The sequence below is a fragment of the Crinia signifera genome, chromosome 9 (assembly GCF_055691185.1).
Source record: "Crinia signifera chromosome 9, ASM5569118v1, whole genome shotgun sequence".
NCBI classification, from domain to species: Eukaryota; Metazoa; Chordata; class Amphibia; order Anura; family Myobatrachidae; genus Crinia; species Crinia signifera.
Genome location: NC_139225.1, coordinates 68517183 through 68531913, shown reverse-complemented (window position 1 = coordinate 68531913; position 14731 = coordinate 68517183). Strand labels below are relative to the sequence as shown.

At 43.0% G+C, this 14731-nt stretch overlaps 1 protein-coding gene across 1 annotated transcript in view; it reads right to left on the bottom strand.

The window, feature by feature from the left end:
* The window catches only part of NALF2 (NALCN channel auxiliary factor 2), a 257503-nt gene extending 251312 nt beyond the window's left edge, over positions 1–6191 (bottom strand). Inside the window, exon 1 of the mRNA XM_083159136.1 lies at positions 4473–6191. Within this exon, the coding sequence (XP_083015262.1) occupies positions 4473–5276 (804 nt within the window). The 5' untranslated portion in view covers positions 5277–6191. The remainder of the gene's footprint in view (positions 1–4472) is intronic.
* Between the last annotated feature and the right edge of the window lie 8540 nt (positions 6192–14731).

Sequence of the window (14731 nt, the reverse complement as noted above, 5' to 3'; positions counted from 1 at the left end):
GTTATTGGACACTGGTTAACGAACATAAGTTAACTGATAGAGAACTCATCCCTAACTATGGTGTGCTGATGGTTTTTCCTGGTATGCTGCAATAGTGTATTAATTGTAAGTATTATCATTGATAACAGCAATGTTGATATGTGGATTATGCTATGGCAAAGGAAAGTAACCTGAACAGATACATACGTCAAGCATAACTATTGCTACTACTACTGCTATGATGATTATTGTTATTAATAATAATAATAACAATAATATAAAGTGGGTAAAGGTGTGTACACATGGCAGATCCTGCCATGAGATGCGAGTCCCGATACTATCACATCGCATCGGGACTCGCACTCACGACATGCTAGAGGGGCACAATTTACACTATATAGTGCAGATCTGCACTATATAGTCTCGCCTGCACTCTATCTGGCTGCATATTTGCGCTCACACGGGAGCGCGCATCGGAAGCGCATCGGGCTCGCAAGCCCTAAAAAAGCATGCGATTTGCATGCGATATGGCTTCCGATGTTCACTATATCGGGAACATCGGAAGCCAAATCTAACAATCTGTACACACTATGGGCCTTATTCTAGTTCACTCTTTCTGACAAATTCCTTCTTAGATGGACAAAACCATGTGCACTGCAGGGGGGAAGATGTTACTTGTGAAGAGAGAATTAGATTTGGGTGGGGTATTACTTCAAAGTAAGATCTATATTGCATTGTAAAAATAAAGCAGCCACTATTTACCCTGCACAGAAACAAAATAACTCACCCAAATCTAATTCTCTCTGCACATTTTACATCTGTCCCCTGCAGTGCACATGGTTTTGTCCATCTAAGAAGAATTTTGTCAGAAAGAGTGAACTAGAATAAGGCCCTATAAGTATGCACCAAGGGAAAAACATAGGTTGATCATTTATTTGTTAGCATATCCAGGTTCACAAAAGTTGCTTAGAATGTATGTTTATATAAAGCACTTTTTACAACTGATGTTGAAGTTTCTCAATTTTGTTTTCATATGTGTGTGTCCACATATGTTTACCAATAGAAAGGGTATTGTCCTGCAAAACATAACTGATGTCCTGTATTGAGTCTTATTTTACAAATACCTTGTTAGTTATTGTCCTGGAAAAAAAGTTTCAAAACTCTTTATTTAAAGGGTGCTGCAGTGCTACCTCAAACTGTAGGGTATCATCTACTTGTAAGAGAAGAGAAAACAGGAGCTTTTTGGCAGTGCACTGGCTTAACAAAATGTGTATAGTGACTGGTGCTACCCAAGTTGGTCACTATACAACAAAAACCTCTTATAGATTCAATGTGAACTATTTTTTGGTAATGTTAAGTATATAAGAGGTTTATGTTGTACAGTCACCAACTTTGGAAGTGTCAATCACTTTACAAATGTTAACATTTGCCAAGAATACGCTAACCGGTGTTTGCTTATACTAAGTACCCCCTAACACAGAAATAGGCAAACTGATACATTTTAGACTTTTAAAAATGGCCATACACTATGGTCAATCTAATTAATAAATAAAATCAAGAAATTGAATCAAGAAAGAGTGTGTTATTCCTCACTAAATATAATGTTAATTTAAGCTATACTTAATAAACTAAAGAACCGATTTAATCTATCTGATGTATGCCTTGGGGTACTTATATCAGTCTGAGAGCCTAGATTTAGATTAACCAATTACTAAAGTGACCAAGCATCAGTTTCTTTTAAATAAAAAATAATATATACATTTTTTTTATTGCATAATTAAAACAATGCCATTTAACATATTGTAAAAGAATAAAACTTTTAAGAGCATCTGCCTTCTTCCAAGGTGATACGTGTAAAAAAACTTAATGTTTGTTTTTCTACTGCAAAAATAAGTAACAAAATAAGCTGTTGCTGATTGAAAATTGTTAAGCGCTATACACACTGAGTGATATTTTAAATGATATTGCTCATTTTGTCACTCTTGAGTAATATAATTTAAATATCGCTCAGTGTGTACATTCAAAATATCTTTAATGATGTGTGCTCCTGGGGGTCGTTAATTATGTCCTCTATCATCTGCATATGCAGTTCAGTTTGTCTGTATCAGAAACGACTGTATGTTCAGCCGTGGGGCCGAGTTATATCACTGAACGATTTTGTTAACAATATCATTCAGTGTGTATGCTCTATATCGTTTGGCTGCGAGTTCCGTGGAAATCAGTGACAATATCCCGTTGAATGGATCTAGTGTGTATCTGGCTTTAAACTCAGCCAACTATTAGCAGAGCATCCATTGGCATTCAAGTTGTTACTTAAATACAAGCATTACCATCAGGGCCTGGAATGAGGATCACATGAACCTGGGCAGGGGCTGGCTGACAACTTTTAGCTTGGGAAGGGGGGGGGGGGCAAGTCTAGTGCACTGGCCCATAAGTAACAGCGCATCACTAAATGGAGGTTTTTCATTGAAAAAATATGTATTAATAAAAAAAAGATTAGGCCTGGAGTTGATTATACCAACTGGATTTTATATATATATATATATATATATATATATATATATATATATATATATATATATATATATATATATATATATATATATATATATATATATATATATATATATATATATATATATACAGTAAAACTTTGTTTTCACCTGATACAAGACCCGGAGTGACGTGCTTCATTTATTTGAGATATATATATTATATATATATATATATATATATATATATATAATGTACAATATCTCCAGAATTTGCGCTATGCTGTGTCGGTCGCTTGATAACACTTGATCCCCTACTAGAGAGATCGAAAAGCCAATATCCAAACCAAAAGTGTTATATAGCGCCCTGTATATTAATTAGGATATTTCCTGTCTTTCCTTACAATATTGGATGGACCATAAACAATTTTAAAGTAAAAAACATTTATTAAAACATTTAAAACAAAAACCTTATAACATTTTATAGAAGGTTTTTCTGATACAGATGTAATTCTTGGTTTATGGATCGCAATAGTGGTCAATGGTTACCCTTGGGGTAAAATGTTATAAGGTTTTTGTTTTAAATGTTTTAATAAATGTTTTTTACTTTAAAATTGTTTATGGTCCATCCAATATTGTAAGGAAAGACAGGAAATATCCTAATTAATATACAGGGCGCTATATAACACTTTTGGTTTGGATATATATATATATATATATATATATATATATACTGGAGTATTACACCAGGACACCACAGGCTGCTCCCCTGTATAATAACAGGACAACACAGGCTGCTCCCCCTGTACAGACACTATTACCTGATCTCAACGCCGGACACAGAGGCTGCAGCACTAGCGAGAAGTAGGTGGAATGCACAGGCCATTAGATAAGGTGGAATGCACAGCGGCACAGCCCAGAAGTAGGGTGTGATCGCTACAGGCTGCTTCCTGGTGTATGGCCCCTACCCTCCTACATCCCACCCACAGCCCCACCCTCTGTAGCGTCCTCCTGCACTAGACATGTCCTCAGTGCAGGAGCCCAGTGGCCATGTTCCTATAGAACAGTCCAGCACTGGCAACCCTAGCAATCAGACTCGTAGACTTTGAATGGAGCTTTTCAATGGAGCAGCAACTGCATCAGGAGGACAATACACTGGACCAACAGGGCCCTTTTTAGTATTTAAGGTGGCCCACGGCACTAATCGATAAAGAGGCCCAGAGGGCACATGGCACCCTGCCCCCCAGCCCAGCCCACCACTGAAGCTGGGACTTTAATTGTTCAAGGGAATATACTGAATAGGAGAGAATCTATGACCATTGCGGTGCAAGAGTGGCCAAAGCCCTGTGGGTATGCACACATCCTCTCTACCAGCCCAACTGTTCCCTAAATACATAAAAATAGAACATGTGCAGGTCACATCATGCTGCTATGATGGTGGGCCTATTTTTATTTTCTGGCCTGGAGCTGTATCTTCATCTGCCTCAATGTTATTACTGCTTTAAAGAGTACTATCCTGGGCCATTTCTGATCACAAGTAGCTGTATTTATCATTAAAGTTGATTGATACAAATATTTCAATATAAAATCCTTGAAAGGATGTTTACAAAATAAGCATTATTTTTTAAATAATTAGGATAAATGGGCAACAAATGATAATAGGAATAAGAGCAGAACGAAATGATTGGCTGCTGCAAAAGTAAACAATGGACTGTTTTTTTTACCTTTATATATATATATATATATATATATATATATATATATATATACACACACACACACACACACACACACACACACACACACACACACACACACACACACACACATAGACGCACACACACTTGCTGCTAAGACATCTCTTACCACTTAAAATATGACAGATCAGATCTATTTATCTACTCAATGCTGGCAAAATATCAATCTTGACCCGAATAAAGACCACGAGATTTCACTAGACTTCACAATATATTTGCCAGCGCTGGAGCTGGCCCACCTCACCTTGCAGTCTCCCACGCAGGATCTCACAGAGTACTCCCCAGATTGCAGGTATTTCTCCAACACAAAGTCAAACTCCTCGTATTTTTCCTGAGCGTGTTGATCCAGTCTCTGGTAAGCTTGGATACAATTGCTGCACACTTCGTCGTCAGTGAGGGCTGAGGAGGCTGCAGCTGTCCCCACCAAGTCCTCCATCAGGTTCTCCAGGCTGCAGTTCAGGCTGTCGGGGTTAGACATGCCTAGCAGCAGGTCCAGTATGGAGTAAGTATCACAAAAAGACAAGGTGAAATTGTTAAAATAAGCCTTCAAAAAGTTCCTCTTTTGGTTGTAGGAAGTAGAGGAAGGGGCGTAGGATCTGAAGGAGGAGGGTTGGGGTGAGGAAGGGGGAACAGATCCCCGGTGTCTTTGCAGATGCAATTTGGTGCAGGCAGTATCCAGGTGAGAGGACCTGGCACCAGTGCAATGCGGAGGGTGAGCAGCAGATTTGGTCGAATTGCTTAGGAAGTTGTCCCAGCACCCCCTCCCCTCCCCAGGGAAGCTCTGGCGGGACAGCAAGCTGGAGTTGGCCTGCTCCCCCCGGGCTGGCTGGTGGCTATAGGAGAAGTTGCCCCTCGCCTTGGCCCCAGCAGAGACCAGCCAGAGGTGATTAGACAGCAGGACGGTGAAGAATAAGAGAGAGGCTAGGGACATTCGCCATCTCTGAGCCCTCTCGGAGTCGGCGCACGGTTTGTCGCTGTGTCGGGGTTCCCAGCAGATCTTTAAGACGGCCTCATCTTCCCTTGGATACATCCAAGCCCCCCTGATCATATTTTAGGGGGTGGGAGAATGCGGGGAACGGCGGCCGGGTGCTTTAGTCTCTCCCCACCCCCTATGTTTTGTGGTGGGTTCCCTACCACCAGCACAATGTCACCTGCCTCTAGTGAGGGGGCCTGCGTAGAGGGGCATCATCACCAAGGTTGGGGAGGGGGATGGGTGGACAAGAAGATAGAGGGTCAGATAATGGAAGGAGAAATGGTGGTGGTGGTGGAAGAGAATGGATGGGGATGAATGGATGATATGATGGAGGGATGATAGGTGAATGGAGAGATGGAGGGATAAAGGATGGTGGATGGAGGGTTGGGAGCTCCCCTCCCCTACCCGCCCCTGTCCGGGTCACTCAGTAACCGGTCATTGCAAGGAATATTGGGAAAGCCAATCAAGAAAAAAACAGCCCCCCTCCCGCTGTAAAGAATCACCCCCGGGGCAAAGTACATCAAGGAGAAGTCCACAGGGGATGCAGGGGACAACCCATGCAGATCCCCCCCACCCTCCCCCCTATGAACCCAAAGCAGAGCCAGGTAAGAGCATCCCCCTGTGATTGCTGCTCCGGCTAGAGCACCGGCAGACTCAGAACCTACTGCCCATCCTGCCTGCTGATCCTGGGCTTCTCAATGTACCCTGCTCCGCTCTCTGGAAGGTGGCTGTGCCCTCCTTATTGTTTTCTCTTCCTCTTCTGATGGGCACTGTTCTTCTGCTCCCTGGACATCCTGCTGCTGCTAGGACTGAATATTCCCATGCCTTCTCTTCCTCCCCGTGCTTCCAGGCCGAGCTCAGCCAGCTGGGCTTCCTCTTATTCCTATTTAATCTATCGCCATCTTCAGCCGTGGAGAGAACACCTTGAGAAATTGATCAGAGTGGCGGCGCGGGCACACGCATGCTCGCTCCCGTGTGCACATGAGCGCGCTCAACCTCCCCAGCCTTATGCAACTGGGTTTTTTTTATTATAAAAGCCGTCCCCCACCACCTCCTTATCAGCAATTCTCCACCCCTTCCCTTTCCCTCCTCTCATTCCATTCACTATATGCAGCTTTTCATTCATCTCCTGTTCCATTCAGCTTCTTGTGTTCTAGCAGCCCTATCCCCTAACTCCCCATTTCATAATAGATGATGAGTCAGCTTTCACAACAGACCTGACGTCTAACCTATGGTCGGACTGTTCCGGAGAGCTTGCAATCTACAGTATATTTCTATAACATTTCAACTGTCGCCTGATAACTGTGATTTATCATGGAGGATCATACGATTCATTAGCGGATCCAAAATAATGGTTTAGCTTTATAGAGAACCGTATATGTATGAACAGTGTCAGCAGTAGTCATGCATTTGGGGAATACAATAAGAAACGTTAACAATGATGTGAATAGAAAGATTGTAACTATAATTATTTAAAGTAGTATTATATGGAGATATTACTTAAAAGAAAAAAAATTGTAAATATTGTATATGCAGTATTGTGCTTCCCCATCAAAAGGACATGCGATTAAAATAGCATGTATTTGTAACGTTGTCTTATAGGTTTGATGTGTGTCTATGGCAGTGCTTTCCGTTTTACTGGCATAAACTCCCAATAATTAGTAAATATTGTTTACTGCCTCTATCAGTCATACAACAATGTTCACAAGCGATGTCGAATAGATAAAGTTAAAGAACTCTGATCATCGGCATTATCAGTCTATAGTGGACTGACTGATGTCTCGCTGTGGCAGTCACATTACTGACACTTCATGCGTCAATCAATTGGACTGTTGTGACTGGTTTATCAAAATACGTTTTGGTAGCAAATATGTCTCCAAAAACATTATCATGATAAATGAGCTGTGCATCCGTTATCTTAGTGCTTCCATAACTCTTGCTGTCATATATGTATTACATATATTAGACTGTCACCTAATTATATGTAAACTGTGTTTTCTATTTCTGTAACTGCATTATCAGGCAATTCATACAGAATAGTTATAAACCTGGTAGAACCTTTTACAACAACATAGTATATTGCACTTTTTAATGTGCAACCATAGAACTTTATTATTTAAGCAAAACATATCACATTTTAACACGGTGGAAGATATGGCAAAAATAAATGCAAACGTAATAGAAAGTCTGAATCAAATTTCTTTTGGTAAACGCAAAACGTTATTTCCACGCAACTGCGTTACTCAAAACCAATATGATGGGCGGGACCTGGGACGGAAAGTATTAGAACAAAGGGATCTGCGTAAATGTATAGACGTAGTATCAACTTTTACTTGAATGTTGCACCTGCCTAATCTAGCAGCACAGCCGCATTGACAGAATCTGTCCAGGTTTGGATGTGTTGAAACCCCTTCCTCACAGTCGCAATGGCAGAGTAGTAAGAAAGGAGCTATCCAGCAGCAAAGAGGTGCTGATGCCCCTCCTCACAGCTACAGTGACAGGATAAAAAAATGGAGCTGTCCGGGAGTAGAAGTGCTGAAGCCCCCTCCTCACAGCTGCAGTGACAGGATAGCAAGTATGGAGCTGTCCAGGAGCAGAGGTGCTGAAACCGGCAGCCTCCTCCTTCGCATGTCTCTGCCACTTCTGCGCATTGCACCTTCCCCAGGGTCCGGCTGAGCTGTGGCGGAACAGAGCGCAGAGAGCACAGGCAGATACAGAGCTGGAAGTCCCCTGAGTTTTTGTTATTTAAAGAACATTTACAAGATTTGACAGCTCTTGGAAACATGTGAGGTTGGCTTTGATTATACCGGTAATGTGAGATGCAAAGACCTGCAGTAGAGACTCTATTAGCATGAAAGTCAGGCAGACTTTTCTTTTTATAGACCTCTAGTTTCCTGATTAGATGTATTCTTAGTACTGCAGGGGTGCTCCCTTCTAAACTGTTTCTCACAATGGCGAAAGCCTTTTCTATTCTGACATAATTTGAATATTATTTCAAGGAACAGCTTGATGTCACTGGATTAATATAAGCAGATCATAAAAATACACTTTGGACAGACATAGAGGAGGGATACTATGATCATTGGATAACATAAACAAGTTATACTCTAGTGTCAACCCTTTAATGAAATGTGGGCAGCACGGACGGTGTAATGGTTAGCATTACTGCCTCACAGTGCTGAGGTCATGGGTTTGATACCCACCATGGCCCTAACTGTGCAGAGTTTGTATATTCTCCCTGTGTTTGCGTGGGTTTACTCCGGGTACTCCGGTTTCCTCCCACAATCCAAAAATAAACTGGTAGGTCAATTGGCTTCCAAAAAAATGAACCCTAGAATGTCTGATGTGTGTGTGTGTGTATATGTGGTAGGGCATATACTGTAGATTGTAAGCTCCCCTCCAAATGGCAAGGAAACAGCATGTCACTGCAGCAGGTTAACAAAGTCTTTATTGGAGCCTCTATCAGGGGCGAATTTAGAGGTCAGGTCGCCCCTAGGCACAACATTTTTGGGCGCCCCCCCCATTTTAATGTAATCATCACCCCCAGTGCCCTGCTTCCCTTATATGCCCTGTGACCCTCCCATGCCCTGCCACCCTCTCTCCCAGTACCCTGTCAGCCTCTCATGCCCCCTTCTCCAGTGGCCGCTCTCATCAGTCTGTGTGCAGCTCATCCACGACCAGTAGCACCTTGGCCCCCATGGACGATGCCCCGGACACCCCCCGAACACCCCCGAACACCATGCACACCTGGTCACTTTACTGTGACTGACTGAGTGCAGGGGCAGGCGCGTCGCTTGGCTCAGCTACTGTACCTGCCCATTGGATACACAGCAGCCAATAGGCTGTGTGTATTGAGTAGCCAATGGGCACTGGCGGCAGTGAGCCTGAGCTCTCAGTAGTAGCCATTCAGCGCACCCAGCGGTGGAGCCTTCCCGGAGGTGCAGGGGGACAAAGCAGATAACCGCAGGGATGTAATATGCATGGCAGAGTGGGTGGGCAGTGGCGGGTTACGAGCAGCACTGTCTCCAACATATGATTAATCATATTGGCGGCGTTGCCGCTCATCACTCACTGCTGCCGATCCACTCTGCCATACTGCTATTAATGTCAAAATATTGCCACCCTTAATTGGTGCCGCCCTGAGGCCCGTGCCTCATGGGCCTAGGCACAAATCCGGCCCTGGCCTCTATGGCTCATTTTCGGGGCATCAGCCCCTTTATCAAGAGGTAAACAGACAATATAACCAGATTCATGTATATCATTACCTTTTAAAGTGTTTGTACAGGCACCATCTCCTCCCCTCAGCGTGCTTCTGGCTCAGCTGTGGCATCCCGGGCTCCAGGGGATTACGTCAATGGCTCACACCCGCCTCATGATCACCATGGCTGACCAGGCACTAGCAATTCGGGAACCTGGAAGCGACAACAGCGGCTATCACCAGCATTGTCATTACCATAGTAACCGAACACCATCCAGCTGTCTGCCATTATGCACTGCTGTCAAGATTCCGGACTATTAGCTGTGACTTTTTCATCCCACATCAACATACGCGGCTCTCACCTGCAATGTTAACTGTTGGACCAATCCAGTCACTTACCTAGTTCACAGACCAATATGCAGAGAATATATACGGAGTGGCATATATAACACTATATATAATACATATAAATATGTAATATAATGGCAAAGATATATATACAAGTAGAGGTACTAGTGAAAAACAAATATAAAACAAGTACACAAGAATACATATATATACAATACATATACACAAATACTTATAATTAGGGAAACAAACTATATTATAGCAAATATGAAGGAAGCTCAGTAATGGGCATATCAGTAATTTGAAACCAATTACATAAATTAACACACAATACGTTCATTTAGACCAGGCATGTCCAACGTTGGCCCTCCAGATGTTTTGAAACTACACATCCCAGCATGCTTTGCAATAGTTTTAGCATTCTCTAATAGCAAAACTGTGGCAAAGCATGCTGGGATGTGTAGTTTCACAACATCTGGATGGCCAACGTTGGACATGCCTGATTTAGACCATGTGGAGCCATAGTGTTTAATCTATAAATCCAGGTAGCTTATAATTTAAGAAGCCTTAATTAGATGGAGGGACCTGATCAATAACCTGATAGCGAAGAGCGGAAAGAGGATGTCCACATTTTTTGAAGCGGGTGGCTACCAGTTGATCAGCTTTTTTACCAGCCAATGCCGCTTTAATGGCCGATCGGTGCATGGCCATCCTTTCTTTAAAATGTCATGCCTATATAAAATAGGCCACAGGGGCAAATTATTCTATGCACAACAAAAAACGAATCACATGACAACACATGTCTGATGTGGTATACCTTGGATAAATGAGATTATCAGCAATTAAATATTTGCACATAGTGCATCGAGGGCACTTATAACATCCAGGCTTCTTAAATTTAGTATTCATTTGTATACCACTATCAAACCCCGTGATGTCAGTATGAACTAAAATATCACATAAGTTACACCCTCTAGTATAACATGCAAGTGGGCGTACTTTGTTAAACACTGGCAACGAGGTGTCTGTTGCCACAATAGACCACAAAGCCTTACTGGCAACCGGCACCACAGAACTAGAAGAATCGAACTTAGTGATGAAAGGAAACACAGAGTCTTGTTTTCTAACAGCCGGTATTAGCAAATCCGCTCTCTTCAGTTGTAATGCTCTATTTTTGGCTGTAATTAGCTTATTATAAGAATATCCTCTGTGCCGAAATTTGTCTATGATGACATCTAGTTCAGAATGTATTTTGGAAGGCTCACTACATATCCGCACTGCTCTCACCATCTGCGAATATTGTAAGCCATTCCTTAACGCAGGGGGGTGGTGGCTGCTGGCATGCAGTAACGTGTTCCGGTCTGTGGTTTTCCGGAATAATACTGTACTCACCACACCATTGTTCAACATAATTGACATGTCCAGAAAGTCAATACATTACTTGCTGGATTTGAAAGTAAACTTAATGGGCGTGTCAGCCTCATTAATTTCATTCATCATGTCTTCAAACAGTTGAACCCCTCCATTTAAAAAAAATAAACAAATCATCTATACAGTATATCTGCAGAAAGTCCAGATGTGCTGGCCATATCTGTGTCTAAAAAATAATTCACGTTTATATTTGAACATAAATACATTGGCATAAGCTGTAGCTACAGCCGTGCCCTTAGCACACCCACAAGTCTGCAGATATATTGCTCCATCAAATAAAAAACAATTTTTAGCGAGTACAAGTTCAAGCTGTTTAAGGTTTAGACTAAAGTTGAATTCAAAGTTGTCTAAATCCATCAGAAACTCTTGCATGGCCAACAATCCCTGATCATGTGGGATGAACGTGTACAAACTGCACACGTCCATCACACACATCAGGGTGTGGTCACAAATATCATCGGCAAGTGACAATTGACTCAAAAAATGTGTTGTGTCTTTTAAGAATGTGGGCTGGGATACAATATGAGGCTGAATCAACATATCCAGAAGTTGGGAGATGGGCTGGTAAAGACTCCCCCTGGCAGAAATAATGGGTCTGCTAGGGGGGTCCACCTGATTCTTGCGCAGCTTAGGCAACGAATATAGGGCCTTATTCTAGTTCACTCTTTCTGACAAAATCCTTCTTAGATGGACAAAACCATGTGCACTGCAGTTGGGGCAGATGTAACTTGTGCAAAGAGAATTAGATTTGGGTGGGGTTTTACTTCAAAGTGAGATCTATATTGCAGTGTAAAATAAAGCAGCCAGTATTTACCCTGCACAGAAACAAAATAACTCACCCAAATCTAATTCTCTCTGCACATTTTACAGCTGCCCCCCTGCAGTGGACATGGTTTTGTCCATCTAAGAAGGATTTTGTCAGAAAGAGTGAACTAGAATAAGGCCCGGTACTTGTTTCCTAGCACGGCCACCACGATTTCTATCGTGGTGGTCGTGTCGGAAAAAATCTTGTCGGTCGCGTCGGGTGCATACCAAAACGCACACGACGCGACCGACGCGATGTACCCGATTTCTCCATAGGCTTCAATGTTAAAATAATTTAACATTGAAGCCTATGGAGAAATCGGGTCCATCGTGTCCATAGGCTTCAATGTTAAATTATTTTAACATTGAAACTGAGTCCATTTAACATAGTAAAAAATGGGAAAAGGGCCAAAATGGGCCATTTCTCATTGGGTATGGCCCCGTCATGTGTGTAAAAAATAATGGCCCCCCATTGTGGCCGCCACCCCCACGATTGACGCGAACCTGAAGCGTGGCGAGCGCAGCGAGCCCGCGAGGGGCGGCGGTGCGCGTCCTCCGACCTTTTCATTCCCCTACTATCCACGTCGGCGTGGAGTTGAGAATAGATTAGTGTGGCGAGCGCAGCGAGCCACCGAGCCCGAAGCGTGGTGAGCGCAGCGAGCCCCGCGAGGGGACGCTGATACCTTCACAGATCCCTGCGTCCCCTCGCGGGCTTCACAGGTATCAGCGTCCGCTCGCCACGCTTCGGCTCGGTGGCTCGCTGCCCTCGCCACACTAATCTATTCTCAACTCCACGCCGACGTGGATAGTAGGGGAATGAAAAGGTCGGAGGACGCACACCGCCGCCCCTCGCGGGCTCGCTGCACTCGCCACGCTTCGGGTTCGCGTCAATCGTGGGGGTAGCGGCCACAATGGGGGGCCATTATTTTTTACACACATGACGGGGCCATACCCAATGAGAAATGGCCCATATTCGCCCTTTTCCCATTTTTTCCTATGTTAAATGGACTCAGTTTCAATGTTAAAATAATTTAACATTGAAGCCTATGGACAAATCGGGTCCATCGCATAGGCTTCAATGTTAAATATTTTAACATTGAAGCCTATGGAGAAATCGGGGGCATCGCGTCGGGCGCACATAGGCTTCAATGTTAAAATATTTTAACATTGAAGCCTATGGGGAAATCGTGGGCATCGCATCGGTCGCGTCGTGTGCCTTCTTAAGGAACACGACCGACGCGATGTACCCGAGTTGTGCTTTTTTCAAAGGAAATCGCGGGCATCGTGTGCCTTAAAGTTAAGGCACACGATGCCCGCGATTGTGGCCGTGCTAGGAAACAAGTACCTAAGGCCCATAGTGCCAGAATTATGGGATTTTCTACTTTCAACACTGCTGCACATTTCGAATCCAAATGCCCATCTACTACTTCCTTATCAATCATTTCAAATAATTCAAGCTGACTTAGTAGGATCACATGAAAGTTTCTGGTAAACCTTATCATCGCTAAACTGTCTGTATAACTCCTTTCTATATTCGATAAGGGGGGCGGTATTATTTTTTATAACTATACCGCCCCCCTTATCGGCGGGGCAGATTGTTATATTTTTGTCCTTGCTAAGAGAATTCATTGCACATTGTTTAGCCCTAGGTAAATTATGATGTACAGGGTGCCCAGCAATAACGAAGCAAGACATAGAATAATCTAGCAATCGAACATAAGTTTTAATAGAAGTATTGTTACTTGGGGGGTCAAATTTAGAAAGATGTTGGCGATGAACAAAGACACCAGTAATGCTACTATCAAAAGGGGCTACAGATCCCTGAAAATGTTCCTTAAGCCGCACATTTCTACCCAGTCTATGTAAATTGCACTTCCACTCAAAGTTATAATGCAAATTTGTAGGAATAAAATATAATCCCTTACTCAGTACTCTTTCTTCAACTGGAGACAGTGATCTATTGGAAAGATTAAATACTGGGTCTTCTTTGAGCATCTCACTCTTGAAGATCCTCTGGTTTTGTCCGCTGCGGCGAGTTCTTTTGTCCCAAGGCCTGCTTTTCAGCAGGTTGTTACGCCTAAAGGGGGGCATGCAGCAGAAGGATTATCAGACTGGCCATCCAAAGTCGCTGTCACTTGGGGCCTTATTTTGGTTCACTCTTTCTGACAAAATCCTTCTTAGATGGACAAAACCATGTGCACTGCAGGGGGGCAAATGTAAAATGTGCAGAGAGAATTAGATTTGGGTGAGTTATTTTGTTTCTGTGCAGGGTAAATACAGACTGCTTTATTTTTACACTGCAATATAGATCTCACTTTGAAGTAAAACCCCACCCAAATCTATCTCTCTCTGCACAAGTAACATGTGCCCCCCTGCAGTGCACATGGTTTTGTCCATCTAAGAAGGATTTTGTCAGAAAGAGTGAACCAAAATAAGGCCCTTGGTGAGAAAAAGCATTGCTGCTCACGTCTACAGTATCTCTGTGATTCCGCCAATTGTTATTATTTCTAGTATTTCTAGAGCAGGCATGTCCAACGTTGGCCCTCCAGATGTTGTGAAACTACACATCCCAGCATGCTTTGCAATAGTTTTAGCATTATCTAATAGCAAAACTGTGGCAAAGCATGCTGGGATGTGTAGTTTCACAACATCTGAAGGGCCAGCATTGGACATGCCTGGTCTATTGGATCCCAGTCCTGTGACCCAGCGATACACATTATTGTGCAGGTCTCATTAACCCAGGAGGATG